This window comes from Battus philenor, unplaced genomic scaffold (assembly GCF_028537555.1).
Source record: "Battus philenor isolate CCGP_79_NKW_IND1 unplaced genomic scaffold, ilBatPhil1.0.hap1 SCAF_16, whole genome shotgun sequence".
Lineage (NCBI taxonomy): Eukaryota > Metazoa > Arthropoda > Insecta > Lepidoptera > Papilionidae > Battus > Battus philenor.
In genome coordinates this window covers 12,997,867-13,022,231 of record NW_027181678.1, presented here as the reverse complement: position 1 = coordinate 13,022,231, position 24,365 = coordinate 12,997,867, and the positions used below count along the sequence as shown (strand labels likewise).

Below are 24,365 nucleotides of genomic sequence, written 5' to 3'. Positions count from 1 at the left end.
CTTGATTTTAAATAAATATTAGTAAAAAGGCTAATCGGAAGGGATCATTGCTTAAATTTGAAATGCTAAACGCATATTAAATACTATTCAACATGCATTTGGCATTCTTATCGATTCTTTCCTATCCTAACTGAGACTAGTTCTTCCATTGAGCTGCCTAAACTACTTAAAGACCTAATATTTGGCAAATCCAATATCCTGAATAAAGTGACAGCCCTGTGCCATAGTTTAAGGCGTCTCTTTATTTTACTTATTATTAATAAACAACTATGGCAGCTATCTACAGATTTGTTATTTTTTCGCTATTAAATACTTTCAGATTTAGAAATTTAAATTCAAACCTAAATTAAAAGATTAATTGCGAATGGTAATAATGTAGTCATCATGTCAGCTGTTAGATTTGACAATGGCATTGACACCATCAAACGACTGATGTAGGAAAACAAAGTAGGAGGAATGTTGTTAAATTATATTTAATCCTACTATTAAATCTTTTTACATTTTTTACCATGGATAAATACGATATATCTCAACTAACTGAATTTCCTCGTTTTGAATCTGAATCAAATCAAAGCGGTGTTACTACGTTTTTTAATAAACTATGGAAATTACCCCTATTTTCACCTAATGAGACTACAGAGGATTCTGAAAAAAGCGTTAGCGATAGGAAACAATCTGTCGTTAAACTGGACGACGCAAACAAACAGAATTATGAGGATACGAAAACAGAAGCTGGTAGCTATGCGGTCGAATTTGAAGCGAGGAGTTTGCCTAACGTACTGAAAAGGATTAGCAGTCTGGTTGCACTGGGTCCTGGGGTACGTGGAAATTTCACTGTAAAGATGTATGATCTTAAAAAATGATTCTTTTAAAATTGAGTGCATGATTAAAATATTTTTTTTTATTTTAAACCAATAATTTAACACTAATTTGTACCTAAATTTTTTGTATAATTAGAGTAAAGGGAAATGCTAAAATATTTTACACTTTACATTTAATGAAGTTCAGAATTACAATTTTATTTAAAAAAAATGTTTTTGTCTGTGAACATTACAAGCAATTAATAAATAACATTACATTAATAATGTCACTTCATAATCTAATTATCTTTGGTATTTACCAATTCCCACTAGACCTATATCATCATCATAATTTCTTCTGCTGATTCTGGTCATCCCTTAGACCATCATGATGACCATTTGGAAGTGGTTTATAGTCAACATTGTGGAGCATATTATTACTATTTGCAATGAGGGAATTGTGTCCCAATAGTGGACATGTAATGGCTGAAATATTTTGAACACTAATTGTTATTTTTAGAGGGACCAGAAAAATGTCATTTCTGTTGACATATTTTACTGAAAAACATATATTTTTACTGCTCTGGCATTGAAAATATGTATACTAGATGGCAAAACTTTGTTAAAAACAAAAGTGAATATTTTGTTGATTAGAAATGAAAACTTATAAATAATTGTTAAAACTTGTTAATGTAGTTATGTGAATTTAACTAAGAAAGCTACATTACTTTCCGGTACCTCTAATATGTTAATATACACTCCTCAAAAATGTACACATAATGGCTGAAATATTTTCAATAATAATTGTTATTATGTTAATATATACTACATCCAGATTACCTGTTTAATTATAACCCAAGTGAAGGTGCCCTCACGGGGGCCATAATGTCCACTGCATAAAAAGTCCACTCTATGAATGAATTAATTAATGTAATCATTTAGTTTCAGATATTGAAAATTTACTATTCAATATATATCATAGTATATAGTTGATAATAATTTTCTTCTTTGATATGGACACCTCTTTGTTTTTAAACCTTCTCCCGCATGAATCCCTTTGACTTTTTTCTGAAAATCATGCCTCTCAATGTAAGGTCAGCCAATTTCCTTTACCTGATTGGATCTCTCCATTTTGTTAACAGTGATGCCCACCTTTTTTTTTAAAAAGGTATGATGTACCCAGCCTATCATCACTTAATCTAAGAACCTGAAAAATGTTGGTAATGTGAAAAATCTCAATGGCTTAAATTAAATTTTAAATATGTAACTTTTCAGCAATTCATGGATCCATCATGCAATGATGGGTCTACAGTCCTAGAACCGACTTTTTTATACCAATCACAATTGTTACTTTATAACCAATCACAAGTGACATTTGCGTGAGGGTGACGGAAGATGTGTGTGATAGAGAAAGGTATATTTACATATACTGTTAGTTTTGTAGCATGAATTGCAATTGTGTCAGCCGGATGAAAAAAACACTTATAATTATTTATTGTAAGAATAAATTACAAATGAAACTTATATGTTAACTAATCTAACTGTCCACTTTGAAGTGTGAATATAAGGTGTCTTTCTTAAAAATCCCTCAGTAGTTAGTGCCTTGCATTCCCATGCCTTGAATGTTGGAATCTGTATGGATAGCACATTGTTGCCATATAAGAAGATTCCTTATCGATATATACGTATGTAACTAGTGCAGTAATCTAAGTGGCCTGTTGATATCGTTATAGTATCATATTTGTGATATTAGTGTTTTTAATTAAGTTATGTAATATGATCTTGGTCAGGTTAAATGCCTTCTCTTACTGATTCCACATTTCAATATTCTTACACCTGTCCATCAAATACTTCTGTGGAGTTTTGGACTATGTCATTTCCCCACCGTTTATGTGGCCTTCCAAGATCCGTTTCGCCTGTTATTTGTCCTTTCCATTGTGTAACTATCCTTGTGTTCTGCACAGTTTTAAATGCAGTAAAATAATTAAAGACTTATTTAACTCCAGGGTGGTACCAGATATGCTGACACTGAACTAGCTCGTTATTGGATGCCAGACGATATCTCGCGTGAATGTTACGAGTGCGCTGCACGCTTCGGTACCTTACGTCGTCGTCATCATTGCCGTGTTTGTGGACAGATCTTCTGTTCACGTTGTTGCAGCCAACGAGTTCCAGGTTACTTTATAGTTTTATTTATTCTTTGAAATAAGTTTTACTATACGCCTTTAAGACATTTATATTATTTACATTGAAATATATGTTTAGATATAGTATTATTTGTCCATATACTGGCAGATTATGATTGTTTATTTTATTGCGAAGGCAAAAAACTCTTTTGTTACTCCTTTAATTCTAATTTTACTATTTTTTACTGATGAAGATACATATACTCGATGAGACAGCATGATACCTTAGACCCAGGAATATTTTTAGATAAATTAGAATAAAAAATAGTTAGCCGATTGTCTCTTTCTAAAAGTCGATGTGCAATATTTATCGCCGGGTGTTGTAAAAGCTATACAGCTGTAATGAATCGTCCTGTATATATGTTTTGTGGTCAGGTCAGATATTTGGGTGTGCTGGTGGACTCCGTGTCTGCACGTACTGCTGCAATGTGGTGCTGAGCTACCTCCGCGAGAACGACGCTGCAGGAGATATATCTCCTGACCTTCGTACCCTCCAGGAGAATCTACAGGTTAGTGGAATATTATAGACACTATATACTTACTACTATATTATAATTACTACTATATTATAATTACTACAATATTATAAAGTGACACAATTAATTTTTATTTTTTATTTATTTATTCTTAAACCTTACAGTTGTAGATATACAAAGCAATCTTAAATATTTAATGGAATCAGGCATTACCCTGCGGAAGTCCATCCTAAGTAAGAAAAGGACCAATATTTAGCCACCTCCGCACATGCAGTGGTAGTCGTGCAACAAAGTGCACCGCCCGCCAGCCCGCTGATAAATGCGTATGCGGCAAACAATGCGAATCTCACACACACACACACATATATATATATATATATATATATATATATATATATATATATATATATATATATATACCCGGGTTCAATATTCCAGATAACATATTGGTATTCTTAATTATAGGGAGTAAACGCCGCATAAACTGATGTTAAAAAAGTGATATGGCTCTAAAAGTGTTTTGTATATATAAATCCAGGTGAGGTTCCCGGACAATAGGGCGCAGTCGTCCAAGGGTCGGGATAACTTCGTCTTCGCCCGGGAGTTGGACGAGAGGTCGGAACTGCGCGTGTCACCGAAGGAGTCACCCCACGACCTGTTCCGTCAGCTCGTCTACAGCCTTCCAACGCAGCAGCATAGGTGAGAATTTGTACCACATTTTTTTTTTAATTTAATATCCTTTTAGTACACGCTAGGATAAAAATAAATAGTTTTATAAATATAAACAAAAGAGTGCAATGGGCGGTCTTATCACACGAGACAACCATGGTATGATATAGCATGTTTATATAACATATATACGTATAATGAATAAGGTATATACACCTATCCCCCGATTTACACGGTACTTGTTTTACACGTTTTCGCTTTTACACGGTTTTCCAAATAAGTTTTTTTTTGTTTTAATAACCGATTTTATTACCATCTCTCATAATGTAAATATTTCTGCTTCAAACATTGAATCGGCACAAATAACTTCGAGTGCTGAAAGTGAATTCGAACCTTCGATTCCGAAAAAAAGTAATTTCTGACAGTGATAAAGGATAATAAAACACGTTTGGTTTTGTTTTTTGTTCTTCTGTTTAATGTATTGTAATTAAATAAAAGAACAGTGTTTCCGTAAAATATTAAATATTTTAACTTGTCAATGCATTTTATTTTTATTTCTGTGTACACCTAAAAATATTAAAAAAAAATCACAACTGTTAAATAGTAAAATTATGTATTTTCTGCAGGTTTTTCGATTTACACGATTTTGACTTGAAAATTTTTAATTTTCCATTTACACGTTTTTCTCAGGAACGTATCTACCGTGTAAATCGGGGGATAGGTGTATTATAAATATAATACAATAATAAATAAAAACATCAAACTGATTTGGATCGCATTTTACATAAGTGAAAGTTTATAGGTGTAAATGGTTAAGAGCGGTGAATGTACTCATTTGCTGTCAACTAATGTATCTATCACATTCGATTCACAAGATAGTCTTATAAACAATTCAAACTTTGTGCATGAATTATATAGAATTGCCACTGCTCTCAAACAAGTTCCGAGAGGATGAGCAGTAGCGCCCTCTGCGTACCATGATACCACACCGCAATCGCCAACCCTCCTGCCAAGCTTGGCGATTATGGTATATATAGATATCTTTTGGTGAGGTCCATGCCTTACAGTGAGCTTCTAGGAGCTGACATCATTGGGCTTCAGAAATAATAAATAATGTAATGATAATATAGTTACTGTGGTATTTTGACAGGACTGTCATATATCATTGTATTGATTTATCAAAAAAAATTCCCTTTAGAGGCTGATAAAAGTAATAAATGACAAAAGGAACTTCAAAATAAACTTTAAAATGTAAAATAATCCAATGTAATCTAAGTGTGCAGTGAAATAAAATGTTTTTTTTAGTAGTTTTAATTGTGTTACTGTAAGGTCAGAAAAGGTGTCCCATATATATAATATTAAAATTAATTATTATTTATTATCTATCCATGCGAAATATGTACTGGCATAAATTACTGTCGCATTCTAAAAGAAAAAAAATATAAATAATATTTCAAAGTGATGATCTTTATACATGGTGATTGTAAATGGGTGTAAAAGTTTTAATTACTCTTTGTTAATTGAAGTAATATTCAATGTACATTTTGTAAATTATTGAGGTGTCAATTTGGCTGGTTGTAACCATGGGTTCTTTTGTTCAAGGTTCCGTTTAGTCCGGTATAGTGGAGTATGGAGGGGCTGCGATATCATGCAGTGGATAATGGACAACACCAACAATAAGACAAGGTTTACATTACTTGAATAGTTACTAATATACTTGATATAAGTTAACCCTTAGTAGCCTGATTTACGAAAGTGATTTTTTTAATATTACTGTGTTTGCTTGAGGGTCTAGATGAAGGGAAAAACAGATTTTATTTTAATTTCGTTGGAAAGAATATTATATAACAGTCAAATACGTACAGCCAACCTATAAAAAACTAATAGTAATGTGAACATTCGGTTTAAAAGATTGGTATCAAAATTGACACTCTAGGCTATTAAGGGTTAAGCTACCACCACAGAATTTTGTTTTACGGTATTTTATTATGGGACAGTGCCGTCGATATTTCTATATTTATTTTGCACAAAACAGCAGTACGGACTACTTTAATGACCCCCGCTATTAGGGGTCTCTTGTACCCCTATCTTTAGGAAGGATAGGGTCGCTTATTTGCTTTTATTGATTTTTTCACGCTCTTTTTTTACTACCTTTCTCTTTCATTTATCACATAATCTACCTTTCTACTTCTTTCATTCCACAATTTTCTCAACCTTTCTCTTTCATTCTATTTGCAGTACATCCATTTTTAACTACTACATTCTAGGTATCTTTATTTACAATTTTTTTTCCTCGGCTAATGATGTCCAGAGTCCTGTGGCCCCATTTTGATTTCATGGACCCCCTATTTTTTTTCGCTGCCGTAGACCCCTTGCAGGTTGTCATAGATCTCTAGGGGTCGATATAGACCACTTTGGGAATCACTGGTCTACATACTGCGATAAGATTTAATTAAAAATATTTTTGATGGTTCTATATGTTTTAAAATCTGTTCAGGGCACAGGCGAGCTGCGTGTGCCAGGCGCTGCTGGCAGCTGGACACATGGAAAGTGTCACGGAGCCCCCCCAGTTCGCGGACTATGCCCTCTACCGGCCCATGACCAGGGATGAGCGCGAACCGGACAACAACGACGCTGACAGTAAATACAATTATCATTTTTAGAATATAATAGATAAAATCGAATCATTATCATTATCATCATAATTTTTTTATTCACCTGCCACGTGCAGGCAGAGACGTTACATTTCGAGTATAAATAATTTTTCAGATTTTTATTTAACCTTTGTTCATAATTAATTAACATTTAATTAAAAGTAATATATTAATAATTAAAAGGAATGAAAGAATATGTTACGAGTTAAGATGGAAGAAAGATGAGATCTATGTACTCTAGATAGGGGGAGTTCGAAAGATATATGAGCTCCCCACCCTCAGTTGGAGACGTGGACGTCGGTGGGTGTTTGGGGTGATCTAGCGCAAGTAAGAATAGTAAGCGAAAACATACCCGTAGTTTTAAAAAAAGGCGTACAAGAAGACCGTGAGGTTTTAGCCGGTAGGAGGGCAGCATAACCCTTTCGTTATCCCCGCAGCGGAGGGGTAGCGGGGAATGGGGGGTAGAGGGGGATAGGGGGGTAGAGGTAGTAAGAGAGGCTCCCAAAAATGATATGCCCCCTATAAAGCCTCTGTAAATTTTTTTTTCAGGCGAAGATTGCAACAGATTAGTTGAAAGCGTATCGTCTTACTGTTTGGACCTAAATCTCGACGACAAATCCGCCAGGCTTATAAAAGCAACTAAAACAGGTGAATATACCATTTTGTTAATTATAAAATTTAACATTCGCTTTTAAATAACATGCCTCGATTTATTTTTCAGTGGTAGCACAGTGATCAGAACTTTTTTTAAGGTCCCCGTTTTTGGGGGTATACATATATACACCCTCTCTTTCTCATCCTTCACACTTCTCTTTTTTGTTCTTCTTTGCGGTGAGAATCTAGCGTTGCGATCGTATATATTTCACACTGTGCATTAATTATATAAGATTACCACTGTTGATAAACAAGTTTCCAGAGCATGGGCAGTAGCGACCTCTGCGTACCATAATACCATAGTGTGGTCGTCAACCCGCCTACCAAGCGTCTAGATTAACCCTTAAATGCATAATGATGTAAAACTGCAACATACCACTTAAACGTAAAATGAGTACAACACTTAAGAATAAATGCATAGTGTTGTATATCTGCGACATAAGTTTTTTTTTAAAAGTAAGTATAAAAAGCATTATAATTTTTTTTCTATTTTTCCCTGCATTTTAGTGTACTTATCTGCAAGATAATTTTTTTTAAGTATATATAAAAGTCGTGCATTTAAGGGTTAAGGTATATCTCCCCATAGATATCTTTTGGCCGAGGTCCTCGTCTTGCATTGGGTGTCTACGAGCAGAAACGACATCGAACGATCCATTTTAATTTACGCATTCTCTATCTATGAATATCTAATTATTCTGTTGAAATATCTGTCACGGACTTAGCTAGAAGAATATCTCGTCTGAAGTGACAGTAGTTGGGGGGGGGGGTATCGTGCAATCGAAGGCTGTCGGGGCTGAAAGGTTCTCGAGTGGTGGCCACGAGCTGGTGGACGCGCCATGGGTATACTCCTCACTAGGTATACCAACATCATGGTTACGGTTAAGGGGAATCAATGCTTCAAGATTACATTCAAGTGTCTAAACCAGTGATTCCCAAAGTGGTCTATATCAACCCCTAGGGGCCTATGACAACCTGCAAGGGGTATATGTCTGCGAAAAAAAATTTGGTGGTCCATGAAATGAAAATGGGGTTTCACAGACTGGACATCATTAGCCGAGGAGATTTAAGATAAACCCTTACAAAATTGACGCCAAATGTTGATAATTTATTATTAAAGCATCAGGTTCGTCCTTCTTACTAAAAATATTGACTTATTGCTTATGTTATTTTATTTATAGTTTATTTTATGTTTATTTAATGTTACGTATATTTAACAATACAAAATTTTATTTTGAGATGTTTTAATTTAAATTCAATTAATAAATGTATAAATAAATTAACATGCGTTTTTACTTTAAGTTTTGAACACTAAACTTCACTACAGTTAGAAATTTACAGGAAATCAATATCAGGTAAGTAGAGGGTCTACCCTACACGGAAAAACATGGCAAGGGGTCTACGACACAAAAAGTTTGGGGAACTCTGGTCTAAACCAATGGTGAAGTGTAAATTAACAGAATTATCATCATATCAGACGAAGGACTAGTGACAGCCTAAACCAAGGTCACCTCATAAGGAACTTTGGGGTGATCATTCCGTGGAGCGTCAGTCGAAGTTACTCTAAAAGCTTGACGGTTTTCAAATCCGGTGATATAGTAGTGTAGTGTAAAAGACCCGAGTCTCCCCCTGGAGCCCTCAAGCCTGACTACCAAAAATGATATCATATAAAGGTCGATCTTAGTCTTTGGCATCGCGGCTCTGAAGATCGGGTGCTCTTTCCAAACCCCTGGCATAAATTTTTCAGCTAGGATTTTATTCTTATACCAACACTCAGTTTTACGTGAACTTTATCTTGTACTGTCAGTTGCCCTCTGCGCCCTGCCAGCTTAAACTAACGGAATCAACAAATTCCATTTGGACAACAGTGATAGTCCAGTCCAAAAGCCGATAGACACCAACTGCAAGAAATAACCCCCCCCCCTTCCCCCAAATTGTCAAGATGACGGACCTTGTACTACCTGCAGCCAGCGACAGATTATGACTTGTAAATTACAAAGATTATCACTTCCAGAAAATAAATCTTCACCGTCGAGTGAAGAGGAGCAGCCGATTTTGGACAACAGTGAAGGTTTGTACTTATTTACATATATTTTTACTATTTCAGTCGCTTTGATTTGCGAAAATTTCGCACCGAATTATCACGTATACATTGACAATTGATAAAGATAAAAATAAAATTAGTTTATTCAACATTGGAACTTTTAACAGAACTCTTATATTTCATTTTTGACTCTACTCTGCTTCGCTAGGTGTTATAGTTGGAGACGATGCAGAATAAAAATACAGTTTATCGTGTATTTATACATATACACTTTATCAGATATATCCTAAATGAAATTAATCAGGCGACATCACTGCCAAGGATACCTATCATTTAAATATTTGTTTATTGAATAATAAACTTTTTACGTCAATTAACTTTTAATATGCAGTCTATATACATTTCTCATCACTTTAGCATTTTACATCATCGACTAATTTAGATCATCGAGCACTCGGTTTTATCAGCCATCACCTTAATTCTTTAAGCAAAATCATTAGATCTACACTTGGAGCTTGAAACTGTTTATTATTGTATCGATGAACGAATTATTGGCTTTTAAATACGAAAACGCATTGTTTTTTCATCCAATGCGATATCGTGACTAAAAAATCCGCAGGAACAACGAAGCCAACGTTACCTCTACCCCGCTCCCCGCTTAACGGTTACGAAAGAATTTGAATTTGAAATTCGAATTCTGCCACCGGACACCCTATACTATAATTTAACCCTTAAATGCATGACTTTTATTTATACTTTTAAAATAAATATTCATCTTGCAGATAAGTACACTAAAATGCAGAGCAAAAAAAGTTAAAATGTATATAATATTTTTAAACTAACTTTTTAAAAAACCTTATGTTGCATATATACAACACTATGGATTTACTCTCTCATTTTACGTTTAAGTGGTATGATGCAGTTTTATATCATTATGAATTTAAGGGTTAAAGTTATATCCTTATACCGTACGGTAGATGCAAAAACTTTATAGGTAAATGTATGGCAAATTTTGTTAGCAAAAAGTTTTAAGGCTCTTACATACATTTACAACCATCCTGAGTAAAGAGAGCACTATATTATATGTTATTTATTTCTATTCGAACATAATGTATGATAGAAAAAAGAGACAATGTGCTTGCTTTTGGTATATAATTGTGCGTGTGTGTGAACACATATTACTTATTGCACCGATAGGAGAACACACACATCAGGATGTCCATTGGTTTGCATTGCAGGTAGTTCGGAGTCGGTGCTGTGCCGAGCGGTGGAGGAGTCCGGTAGCGAGCACCTGCGGCTGCTAATGCGGCAGTGTCTGGCACGAGCCGGACTGGCACCCGCTTGGCTGGACGTGCTCTATCCACTCTGCCAACAGGCAGCCGACATTATAATGCCAGGTGTGGTGAAAGATGGGCTTATACTGTAGGTGTTCCTTCATCATAATCATCATGTGTGACAACAGACGCCCACTGCAAGGCCTTTCCAAATCGCAACGATAACTGATCTAGGGCTACCCGTATCCGCCTCACTGCAAGCTTGACCATATCAACAGTCTACCTAGGAGGGTGGTAAACTTTCTCACGCCGTGTCTACTGGTACGTGATTGCCACTTAAAAACCTTTTGGCCTCGAAACTGCCATTTCAGACGAGCACATGGTGACCAGTGCGCCTGCATTCAGCCATCTCCCCCGACCTTGACAATGTTGTCGGTCTACCTAGTGGAGCGCTTTCTGACGCTGCGTTTATTGGCTCTTTATTGCCACATGAGAACCTTTTTGTTTCAAAACTGCCAATTCAGACGTAAATGCGAGCTACACAAGTGATTAACTCATTTCCCATTCGATCTTACATCGAAACTCCGAGCATAGCTTTCTCCATTGCTCTCTGGTTGGCTTTGAACCTCCATATAATAAAATTATTGACTGTTTACTTTGTATGTATAATTATGTCGTTATACACAAAGTTTATCTTTTTAATTTTTTTATTATATTTGCATGTTTCATTTACTTACACTAATCTGTGAACTCCTGAAATGGTAGCGAATTCCTTAAGTCAAATATAAGTAGATAAAATTAGAAAGCAAACTCTTACCAAGTTTCAAAATTGGTATCATTCAGATTTCTTGTAAACACATCCTTACCGCCGATATTGACACTCAGGTTTTCGATTACAGATATGTACGGAAACGATATAGACATTCGTAACTACGTTCAGGTGAAGAAAGTCCCCGGAGACAATGTTCAGGATAGCTGTGTAGTTCAAGGTGTCGTGCTCACGAAGAACGTCGCCCACAGGTGGGAAAGTCTTCTCCACTTAGTAGACTTGTCTATCATTACATTATAATATAAAGCTTAATTTAACTTCATATAAATGTAGTATTATAACATCTTGCATGGGTACGTGAAGGTTTGTTTAATATATTCTATTAAAAGTTACATGAAGGTGTTATATTAACAAATATATTTTCGAATTAACCTTAGATTACTAGACCACATAATTTCTTTTTATGGATAGAAAAAAAATTAAAATTAAGTAACCTTATGTGCCTATAGGAAAAATTAACTTGTGTTGACTTACTGTTTGGAATATACACTGCGAGTTTAAGTTACCATGTGCATTACTTGTTTACAAGATAAATAAATTATTTCCATTATCCAAATATTTCAATAAAACAAATAAATATTTGCACTGTATGAACTGTAATGACTTTTTAATGGAACCAGGTGTTATTTTGCGAAAGTTCATCCTAAGTAAGAAAAGGACCAATATTTAGCCGCTTCCGCACATGCAATGATAGTCGTGCAACAAAGCGCACCGCCCGCCAGCCCGCTGATAAATGCCCATGCAGCTAATAACGCAAATCACACAACTGCCACCGTTAAATCACTCAACACGTGTTTCACCCCACCACGGGGCATCTTCAGGAGTTATGTTACACCAATTAGTGCCAAACACAGAGTGTAATCAATTTCTTGTTACGTGACAAAATATTCGCACAGAAGGCGTATGCAGCTGTCGAGTTGCTAACAAACAAGTTAATTACCATTATAATGCAATTATTGACACGATAATATAAAACAAATGTAGGAGACCAGAAGGCGCTGTTCGTTGAGAGAAATCGTTAAGCCGAACGCCAGAAGGCGCTGTTCACTGAAAGTGTCTATCGAGCGCTAAAAGGCGCTGTTCGCATCGAATGCGTTAAGAAATCATAAATAACATAATAACAATATAGAAGTGGCTAAATATTGGTCCTTTACTTACTTAGGTAACGCCTGATTCCATTAAATAAATTCATGTTTGTATAGGATGTACTATACATTTGACAGTAAATCAGCTATATATTTACTCATTTCAAACTTTTATATTTAGAAACAATAATTTTGTTTAATAAATTCTAGATATTTCTAAATTAATAAATTATATATAGGGGCATGCCACAACAGATTTCCAACCCAACAATTCTCCTCTTGGACTGCTCGATCGCCTACCAACGGGTCGAAGGCAAATTGACATCTTTGGAGCCACTTTTAATGCAGGTAACTTTACACTGTAGAAAGTTATTCTAATATAAAATGTTATTTTATACAGGCCATGGTAAATGATATTGCCAGAGTTATAAGAAACTTATTTTTTATATACTAGGATTGTCAACATTATATAGATGTGGGTACTTCGAGAAATTTATAGTATGGCGAGAAATGACAAGCCGTATTTATGGTATAAGGAGAGTTGTTTTTTATGGTTCCGTTATTGGGGCCTCTCGTTCAACTCCTGTATGTATGATCATGAACTTTATTTTAATAGGATTAATAATTGTTTCAGTTTCAATTTTATTTCGGATTTTCTTTATTCTTCCTTCACAAATTCTATCATTCTTTATAATTTTCCACATACCTTTCAAATTCGTCATTCATTTAACCTTTTCCACAAATTTCACATCATAGATACAGTTCTGTTTGCTTATTTAAGTTTTCTTTGGTTTACTTATGTATCACATTTTCATTGTCTCTTATGATTTTCTTACTAGTTTATGTATAGTTTAAGAGATAAAAGCATCTGAAAGAGAATCATCCGAAAGCAATATCCTTTAAAATCATCTTACAGAGAATGTCTAGATTTTAAATTATAGTTAGTCAATATAGCTCTTTTTTATGGCAAAAATGATGATGATGGTATTGTGGTACAGGAGCAGGAGTATTTGGTACGATGCGCTGCTCGTATCACAGCGCTTCGCCCTCGAGTGGTGTTGGTTCGTGGTGGGGCTGCGCGAGCTGTCCAGGATGCCTTACGTGGCGCGGGCGTAGCGCTAGCGGCTGGCGTGCGCGAGCGGGCGCTTCGTCGTGCCGCCCGCTGCGCACGCGCAGACCTCGTCGCTTCTGTCGACGCGCGCATCGCAGCCCCACGCTTGGGCACCGCCAGTGAGTTCTACGTCAAGAACTGTAAGTAATAACAACAATAGCTTCAATTATTGATTTTTAATTATCTATATTTATATTAACATAGATGGTTAATGTCTATATATTTCTTTAACTATATTTTTAAATGTCTGCTGTTGGCGTGGTTACTTTAAGATTAATCAAATTAACATCCAGATGAGATTAAATGATCACTCAATGATCAGTGACCACTTGTATAGGTTATGAGAAGAATTCCAGAAGAACACAATTGGAAAGAAACTTGAATCTGAATGAAAGAATATTGACTTCTCTCTATGACATCCTTAAACTTAAAGATACGGGATTGTAAACGCGCACTGATGATCAGAGAAGTGCTCACATCAAACTCAGACATTTTTGTGATCACTTGTATAATATTCTTGGTAGTAAAGCAAATCATTAGCAGGTTTTATTAATAATTATAATAAAAATGTATATAGCATGCTGTAATACATAGTTAAATAAAATTAAGCTTTTTGTTTTAGTTTCCGGAAAAACTTTGATGGTATTGGAGGGCTGTGCCGAACCGAACCTGGGCTGCTGCATTTTACTGCGCGGAGGATCTCTACCGGAGCTGATAAGAGTGAAGAAAGTCGCAAAGTTCATGCTACTTGCATTCTATAATTGGAAATTCGAGAAAGCGTTCCTCGCAGACATCGAAGCAGTATTACCAGAACCCGGCATGTCTTTTGGTGACGACGATGAAGATGGACACACAGACAAAACAAATACAGAAGAAAACAGAAGTAAACATCAAGATAAAGTATCAAATGATAAAGAAAGTCTGTTCAATGAAACAAAATTTAGTGATGATCAATCAAAATCAAACGATTCAAAACTTATCGATGTAAATAAAACCGATAAAGTTATCGATATGGACGATTCAAATATTGATCTATTTAAAAATAATAAAATCGAAACTAAATCTGTTACAAGTGAAGTGATTGATGATAAAGAAGTATCGGATGTAATTAAAGATGATGTTAGAGAAACAGATGATTCGAATAAACCTAAACAGTACGGTCGTAAAGTTGATGGTGATAAGAATTTAAGTTGCGGTGTGCCTATTAGAGATTTCAGTGATCCATTGCGTGCGACGATGTCGATGGAAGATGATGTGTTTCTACCTAAAGAAGAAGCGGAGTTGAAAGCTGATTCTCATAATGAAAGGTTAGTGATATATTGATTTACTTTTAGTCTATATATACCGGCTGTTGGGGCCGAAAGGTTGTTACCAAATGTGACCACGAACAGGTAGATGTGGCGTGGGTAGGCGTCCCACTAGATGGGACGACAAAATAAGGTTCCGGGAATTCGCTAGATGCGCAAGAGCAGTCATCGTGGCGATCTTTGGAGGACTAGGCCTTGTAGTGGGCGTCTATCGGCTGAAAAGAAGAATACATACACCAATACCTCGCTTTGCGCCGTTTCGTTTTGCGTTTTTTTTCGAAGTTGCGTCGCTGCTTAATAAGCACTAATTTTCGCTGTGCGTCGTTAGATTTTCGAGGTTGCGTTGTTTTGGGTTCGAGTCTTTAGTTTTTTTTTTTTTTTTGAAATCTTGCTCTAAGTATATCCCTCTCTATTGCACTTTGGGTGACATTGAGCCAAATCTTAAGAAACCGTGTCTCGAATCCAAGTCATATAAAATTACTTATTTACATTGAATGAATTATGTGTAGTGAAATGTATAAAAATGGTTTTAGGTGGTCAACGGATGATGCGGTTTTGTCCATGTCCCCAAACATAGTGATCCCGGCGCCACAGAGGCCGCTGCAGGTGCCCCCCGCGCCTCACACGCCGCGCCCGCCACGACGAACTAGCACACGACCGCCGCGTACGCACTTGGTCGTCAAGGTATTACAAACTTGTAACAGAGAATATTAAATAAAACCAGTTTATAAACCACAGCAATAAAATAGATGTGATATTAGAATTCTACATTAAATGAGATATAGATATAAGACAATTTCTCTCGACTATGTATGTATATGCTTAAAAATAAAAACAATAATACGTTTTCTAAAAACAAAGGAACGACATTTAAAGTTTATTATTTAAATTTTCGATTCCTTTTAAAAGTTTATTTTGTAATATTTTAAATTGTCACTGACGTATAAAATATCAACTGCTTTACCGACCGGCTTGTTGCTGAATTGTTAACAGCGCCATCTATGAAGTGTCGAGGTTAAACAGCCACTGCTTTACCGACATTAAGTAAGCGCAGTACAACACAAAATATAATTATTAATGGAACTAGTTTCTTTACATAGATAATAAGAAAATAAACAGAAACGAAAAATAAATAAATTGTTAATCTAATGATAAAAATAATAAATGTAAATATTGTAGAGTTCCCGACCAAAGGCGAAGGTAGTGAGGCGATGTATTGAATGAAAGATAAGAAGGAAATTAGTGGAAAGAATAAAAGACATTGAGTAGAGAGAAATATGAGAATGGAAATTAATTAAAATTATAACAAAGACACTGACCACTCATAATAGAGGTCGAAGTCTTATAAAATCAATACTTACACTTATCAATTTTCTTTGCAGAATTCTATACGAAAAAAAAACAATTATCAAAAGAAGTAAATGATACTTTTTTAACAGCTCCTAATAGATACCGGACTGTTTGTATTTTGTGCGACAGAGATGGCGCTCTACGAAGCCGAAATTAGCCGATTGTCTCTTTCCAAATGTCTATGTGCAATATTTATCTTCGGGTACTGTACATTTATGTTATAGGAAATAAAACTTTTAAATCTTGCAATTCCTCTAATGTGTTGGTTTTTAAAGCGCATACAGGATTAGACAAATAAACTGAAAATTCATCGGCTTTTGAATCGGCACGTTGTCGCTATAGACCAAATGCAAGTTGTTTTTGATTTAGCCATAAATGAAAATCTTCAATAATACGGCTTCTTTCTTAATAATGCTTCTTTTTTTTTAATTTTTGTATCGCCTTCTCGTATGACTCGACCTTTCAACGAAAACCAGATGACCACGTGGTAAAAACTGCCTTAAGCCTCCCAGAATTCCCAGAGGGAGAAGGCGTCCAAAAGCTACGTGGTGGTCTAATATCAGAAAGGAACTGGAAACCCTTCAACCTGATGCAGGGACAACCCAGGATAGAGTGGCCTGGTGCAAATTGATAAGGAGACCCGACCCAAAATAAAGGGAAAAGGGAAGGAAGAAGAAGAAGAAGTATGACTCGACCTATAGCTACGGTGTGCCTTCGTACCGTGGACAACGGGTCAAAGTGTACTATAATAATTTTTTTTTATTACTTTCATAAAAAAATACAAATGGCTGCCTTGAAATCATATATCTATTATTGTCACAGGAAACTCATCCGTTCATAAAGATGGCGATTTCGAACACGGCCGACGATCCACAGCTTCGCGCTGCGCTGGCGCACTACCGGGCCACCGGAGCACATCTCTCCAACGGTTCACACAAACGTGAGACATATATACATTTGTCCTTTTCATTCGAAGCCTCTTAAGGTTTATAGCGTAGACTACATTTAGGCCAAGCGGTAATGGAAGTATTATCCTCGGTTGATGCTGTTAGCCCGGGGGCTTTTATTGCTTCATCGAAACTGAATACACGGAGCGGAAGGGTATGTGAACTTAAAAATAAAACAGAAACTGGACAGACGCGTTCCAGTTTTTTTTCCTTCCACCCCCTATTTAATTGTGAATAGGAACATGTTTTCTTAACAATTTTTTCACTTGAATTTTTATTTTCGTTCCCGTCTTCCGTAGTACACAATATCTTTTTTTCCTCCTTCTATCATTCTACAATTCCATCTTACTTTCTAAATCATTCCATTCCTTTCGTACATCCTCAAACACTTCAGTTATCTATTTCTATTACAGTATCACAGTTTTAATTGGTTTATTTATTTTCTCGTGTACAATTTTATCACGGATTTATTTTACATTTTTTTTAAATATTAGTCAATCTATTTTAATAACTTTACAATGTTTTATACACCTATGTTTTGTTCCTGTCTATTGCGTATTGTGCAACTTTCCTAAAGAATTTGAGGACGCATTCGCTTTCATCCTTTTCCATTATAATGAAGGCAAGTGTTGCCTCCTCTATCTTTTAGCCGGCATTCCGTTTCATATCGGAGCCCTCCAAATGCGGGACATTCTGCTACCAGGTGAATCGCAGTCTGGTCCACGCCCGGTTCACAGAAGCACGAGGGGTCCTCCCTGAGCTTAAACCTATGAAGGTACTCAGAGAAATCCCCGTGCCCCGTGGACGCGTTCCAGTACGTCGTTCGCACGTAGTAAAACGCTCTACCTGAGTAGAGCTGTGTAGTGTTGATGTTGTGTATGCGGCTTGGGACGGCAGCGTGGACCACAGGTAAGGCACGCCCACGCTGTTCGCGGTTAGGGAGCAGGCGGCCGCCCCATAGAAACAAGTGTTGTAGTGTAGTGAGTAGCGTTTTGTTCTATTATGAATTACTCGATGTGCTGTGCAGAGTGTCGCAGGTGCAGTGGATGCTGGTAGAAAATATCGAGCACCTTACTCGAGTCCATATTCACATTATACAGAATAGGTTATAATTGTAAAAATTTTTAAGGTACTGAATATATTTCTATTTGGCAACAAAACTTTTACACTTATTTTCGACTACCTGTAGAGGCTTGGTATTAAACATACATATACTTTGTGTATTACACAGGGTGATTAATTATACAGAAATCATTTTTTCAAAAAGTTTTAAAGCTTGTACGCCTGTTTTAAATCATGTATATAGTGATCACTCTGAAATATGTTACATTGATTCATTTTTCCTATTAGAATGCGACAGGCTAAGAGCATCTGGCAGTATAACATCTGTAGGGACAGATATTAATAATAATAAATTTTAATATGTTCTAATTTGATATTTGAAAAAGCTTTTACTTAGGATTTACCATATATTAATTGACAGCAAATGATCTATACAATACCCGGCGATAAATATTGCAAATCGACTTTTTTAAAGAGACAATCGGCAAATTTCGGCTTCGTAGAGCGTTATCTCTGTCGCACGAAATATGACGACTGATAAAACGTCACACAGATAGTGTGGGAGATAGTGCTCTACGAAGCCAAAATTAGCCGATTGTCTCTTTCCAAAGGTCGATGTACAATATTTATCGCCAGGTACAGTACGTTCACTTCAAAATGACTCCTTTAATTATATACTAATACTGATCGAAGTCAGTTAGATGTTTTTATTTATTATTGTATTATATTTATAATATGTATTAAACCTTATTATAAGTATATATCTTATATACATGTGTTTAAGTATGTTAAGTATGTATGTTTATGTTCGTTTGTTTGTAAATATGTATTTTTTATACACGTAAATTACTCATTATTAATACTCCTACCTTTTCCATACTATGGTTGTCTGTAAGAGATTGCGTTGTGTGATAAGACCGCCCATTGTACTTTTTTGTATGTTATTGTAAAACTTATTAAATGTATCTAAACGAGTACAATATTACAAATTTCATTTAATTTTAAATTTCGTTAGCGGAATGCCCTCAGTACAAGCCGTCTGTGCTTAAGCGAATCGAAACGGAGATAGACGCCGGTGCGAAGCAGAGCGAGACGAACGAAGCCCTGGATCCACTCGCACCAGAAAACCACCAGCGCCTCAGCCTGCTCCTCTATAGCTACAGCGATAAGTCCGCCAACGTTCCCGACTTCTGCGTCAATCCATGGTAAAACCAAAACAAATTATACCATATCAAAAAAATTTGAAATAACTAAACAAAAGCAAAATACCTCGTAAAGATCAATAATGAACAATCAGTGATAGCTTAGTGCAGTATTTTCAAACTTTTCATGTGTCAAGCCCCAACTTGGCGTTTACTTACACCCCCCTATGTAACTATATATATATATATGTATATATATATATATATATATATGTGTATATATATATATATATATATATGTTTTACATTAAAGCGAAAGGGTTAAACCTGTGTCCAGTCCACTTTCGTAATACCCTTTCAAATTTACTTTCTGCGGGGCGTGGGCCCTATGTTGGGAAACATTAGTCTAGTGCATGGATGCACAAACCGCGGCCCGCCGGTCGAATACTGGTTGCCCGCCTACAACAAAAATAATACTCTTGTACATTTGAAAAATATTGAATTCTGTTCTAGAATAAAACCAAAAAAAATTAATTACCTATACTTCTGGCGGCTGGCACGCCATCAGTTCATGGTTTTGCCCGAGTGGCCCCTAGTCTTAATAAGTCTGTGCAACCATGCTCTAGTGGTTAAAGATCATAGCTTACCGTCTTAGCTTGCGTATTTGATTAATTTTTAAAACTTTTACAGTTTTTTTAACTTTAGCCGTTTTTATAGTAACATTAATTGAAACGTAACATTTTTTCTTCTACAAAATACGGGATCTAAAACATACCACATACTAATTCAGAATCCGCAATAAATCGTCCCGAATTTGCAAGTTAATTTAAAATCCACAAGTACCTGTCCGGAATTAGTACGGTAATCCAAAATCAGCAAGAACTCATCCGGAATTCACACGCCATTCCAATATCCGCAAGAACCCATCCGCGATTAGTACGTTTATTCAAAATCCGCAAGAAGTCGTTCAGAATTCACAGACATATCCAAATACCTCGTCTAATCCGGAATCCACATCGTAATCCAAATTTAGTACGGAATGCGTAGACAAATTTAAAATTTGCGTGATTTATCCCGAAATTCGCAAAGTAAACCAAAATCCATGCAAGAGTCCGGAGGATATGTGCACATTCGAAATGCAAGCCTGTCCGAAATCTAGGAGCTAATCCAAAATCGTTAGATTTCAGCTTAACCTGAGAGCTGATCCACAATTCATGCTTATCCAAAAACCGCGTGCCAATTCAAAGTCCTAAAACCCGCTAGCTTTTTCGCTATCTGAGTGGTTTGTGTACGTGCTTAGCTTAATGGCGAATGAAAATATGACAAAGAATCATATGTTATGAGAAAAGAAACATGGATAATACTAGATCACTTTGATGGATTACGATTCTACGACATTTATATCCCAATAGTGGGTTACATGTTACGTGGATGGACAAATGAAAATAGTCCTTCGAAATAGTCAAGGTGTTGGGATGTCACTGGATGCTGGCAGCGAAAGTGATGATCTTTGAGAGGGGGGGGGGGGCATTTAGCTTGTAGTGGCATGATGATGAGATGAAAACTTGTTTTCAGGATAGTGACGATGGAAATGTACGGTCGTCATGACATCTCCTTGGGAGCATTCCTGGAACGTCACTGCTTTGATCCTGATCACCGTTGTCCCTCCACCAACTGCCAGGTTCCTATGAACAAACATGTCAGAAGGTCTGTATTGATACTAATGTATATCACTTAAATGCACATGTAAACGAACTTATCAAATAATAATAGAATATAAGACAATTCTAGCAATGTATTAAAAAGTCATCAAATCCAAACAAATCTGTAATATCAAAAAAAAATAAAGATAAAGATTGGAAAATATAAATGTACCTAGCCACCTAAGAGTAAAAAAGATGAGGAAAGGAAGGCGATAAAAGCAAGAAGGAATGAAAGAAAAAAAAATTGCAAGATATTGTGAAGGATAAAAGGAAAGAATAAAAGAAATTGAGAAGTATGAATGTGAGTGTCGAATAAAGATAAAACTCTGAAAAGATTATGTGTAAATAGAGTCCCTGTCCCAAACTAGATAGGGGGTACGAGAGGCTCCCAAAAGCTTGGGCCAACAAAAAATGAGAAAAAAAAGTATGTCACTATAACTTCATCATCGTCATCATTTGCTGCACATAAACCACTCAGAGATTTCAGATAGGAGATGTCGATCATCTGTTCACTTTGTCCACTGCTATGGGAGATGTATGTGATGATATTGATGATTATACGTTTTAAACGTAAAACCTTTTATATATAGTTCTATAACAGCTTTCCAAGTTTTCCAAGACTACTGTTGCGTCTCCGTCCTCGATCAACGAAGGCGTTTTTCACGTTGACATTTAATGATCTGCAGAAGAAACACGCAGAACGATGAAGTAAACAAACACATCTATCGATTATTCACACATACGCAAGAATATAACAACTAAGTATTTACACTACATGTTACAACTAATTATTATAAGCTAACTATGCTATTTTACTAGGTACCGTGTCCGAGAGAGCGTGATTGGTTACGGTACCCCGGTTCCTGCTTTCATTTACTGGGGCCTGTGTGCTGGTGGTGGCGATATTGGAGCGTGGGATGTGTGGTGGGGTTCCGTGTGTGCACGCTCGGTGCAGGCCCTCTAGGTGCGGGGCGAGGGGGAAGGACAAGCAACAACTACCCCCATTTGCAACAATACTTTTTAAGAATACCCTCATTTGTCTTACAGATTTGTCCACGGCGACGTTTGCATTACAATCACCTGTAACACAATTGGACATAGCAATGTGGACAAGGCAAAAGAAGATCAAAGTAGAGAGGTATTGTAACTATTTTAGTTTAGTTAGCAGTTTGTTTTTTTTTTATTCTAATTTGTATCGCTAGTGTTTTTTTACACTTTTTTTTCCCTTTTTCTAAACGCAGACAGTTGGGAGAAGGTTGTCGTTATTTGTTACGGATCTTTCTTCTCCCAGCTGCGAGGTACGACAGCGTTTTATGATTATTTACAATTATTCTTATACAATTTTCTCTTATGGGTAAATACAGCTAAAATTTATACATATTAACAATACAATTTGGAAGTTTTACTCAATTATGTATTAGTTGGTACGTTATTTTATTTCAAGACGCTGCCCAAGCCCTACAGACCGTTAAATGCCTTGAGGTTTAGGACAACGTACCGGGCCAACTCATCAAAAGATTCTGCTGTAGATTTTTTCTTGAAGTTTTTTAGCAGTATGGTTATTGGATGATTATTTATAGCTTCAAGTATGGTAAGTTTGAGTGCCCATGAGAGCCAGATATTGACTAAGTTAAAAGAAGGGAGTTGGCTTCCCCTATGATATACAATCGTCTCCTATGAGACATGTTAGTGATCTAATAGCGAAGGTGACATTATGTATATGGCTTGTCTATTGTCGTTCGGAAATCTCAATAAGTGTTTCAGTTTCAAAACGATGCGGCGTTTGAATGTACCGGATGTGATTGTATAGTAGATGGCGCTACAGTCAGTGAATTTGCGTTTTAAGAACTGGGTAATTAATTATTGGCAGTTCCAAGTGAATCTGTTCTGTATGACCTGGAGTCAGGTTAACGGTCACGACGGATCTGATTAGGGCTATAGATTGTGATTTTATGTCACTGTGAGGTTTTATTTCGTGTGTGAGGAAGGTCGCTTATGACGGTTGCATTAAAATTGAGCTTGTCATCCAGTACAATACCTGGATAACTTTTTCGAGTCGAATATCATATTCGGAGGTCCATGATTGTGATTGGAGCTGGTACAGGGAAGAGGACGCGCTTCGAAAAGAGCATAACCTCGCTTTTGTATGGATTACTTTCGTTCCTCCATATCCGAAATTGACGTCCTTCGACGTTGGCTTCGGTCTACCAGCTTAACACCCCTGGTACAAGAGATCCCGTTGGTGTGAAACCTATTGAACCTGACCGAGGACTGCTTGGGGCACACCCTTGATCCGATACTGATATTGTTGTATAAAAAGTCTTGTATTATGAATCGAGTTAGTCACCTCTCGAGTATGTAAAATCGAAGACTTAATCGCAAGCGATACGCCATATATTTACACATATACAAAGGTTATCTGCAATTTATATGACAACGTAATGGCATCACTGATGGCGTGACCTTGGTTGTTCTATGGGTTTTCGTTATTTGTAATTAAAACTACAAGCATGACTCCATTTTTCACTCGACTCAAGCGACCACGTATTGGATCTGTATGTCATTATCAAAGCACAATAGTCTAAAACCGTCATCTTTAGGCTTTTATGTATTTTAGACGAGATGTTTCGGAGCTTCCCGAACGCTTATATATATACTTACACACACACATATACATGTATATATAGAAGAAATGCCTTGGGGGGGCATTTCGTACATCCCTAGTTTATCATGGGAAAAGGACTTCCGTTCTCTTCTTCCGGTTTTCATACACATACACATAATCATTCATTCACTCTTCCAACATATATCACATAATCTTAACATTTTCATTCATTCTAAGTTCCCTTCTTTGCATCACCTTTCATCGTCTCCTCAATTATCACAGCCTAGATATATCCGTAACAATGTATCACAATCTATTCTTATTTTATTAGAGCATAAGTTTTTTATTTATATTACAGATGTATATTTATCACAGGTTTTTTTTATTTTTTTATTTATTTTGCTTTTTCTTTATTTCATTTATTCAATTTTATTACCTTTTTCTATTACTTTTATTGCTCTTTTATGTTT

At 36.1% G+C, this 24,365-nt stretch overlaps 1 protein-coding gene across 1 annotated transcript in view; it reads left to right on the top strand.

Annotated features, from left to right (window-relative positions):
* The first annotated feature begins 461 nt into the window (after positions 1 to 461).
* Positions 462 to 24,365, top strand: part of fab1 (fab1 kinase) — a 41,345-nt gene continuing 17,441 nt past the window's right edge. Inside the window, exons 1-18 of the mRNA XM_068762632.1 lie at positions 462 to 818; positions 2,807 to 2,975; positions 3,362 to 3,495; positions 4,001 to 4,161; positions 5,734 to 5,817; positions 6,629 to 6,771; positions 7,335 to 7,433; positions 9,451 to 9,507; positions 10,719 to 10,877; positions 11,654 to 11,774; positions 12,908 to 13,016; positions 13,667 to 13,919; positions 14,402 to 15,086; positions 15,620 to 15,770; positions 17,259 to 17,376; positions 19,461 to 19,650; positions 21,163 to 21,294; positions 22,338 to 22,428. Coding sequence (XP_068618733.1) covers positions 510 to 818; positions 2,807 to 2,975; positions 3,362 to 3,495; positions 4,001 to 4,161; positions 5,734 to 5,817; positions 6,629 to 6,771; positions 7,335 to 7,433; positions 9,451 to 9,507; positions 10,719 to 10,877; positions 11,654 to 11,774; positions 12,908 to 13,016; positions 13,667 to 13,919; positions 14,402 to 15,086; positions 15,620 to 15,770; positions 17,259 to 17,376; positions 19,461 to 19,650; positions 21,163 to 21,294; positions 22,338 to 22,428 — 3,165 coding nt within the window. The 5' untranslated portion in view covers positions 462 to 509. The remainder of the gene's footprint in view (positions 819 to 2,806; positions 2,976 to 3,361; positions 3,496 to 4,000; positions 4,162 to 5,733; positions 5,818 to 6,628; positions 6,772 to 7,334; positions 7,434 to 9,450; positions 9,508 to 10,718; positions 10,878 to 11,653; positions 11,775 to 12,907; positions 13,017 to 13,666; positions 13,920 to 14,401; positions 15,087 to 15,619; positions 15,771 to 17,258; positions 17,377 to 19,460; positions 19,651 to 21,162; positions 21,295 to 22,337; positions 22,429 to 24,365) is intronic.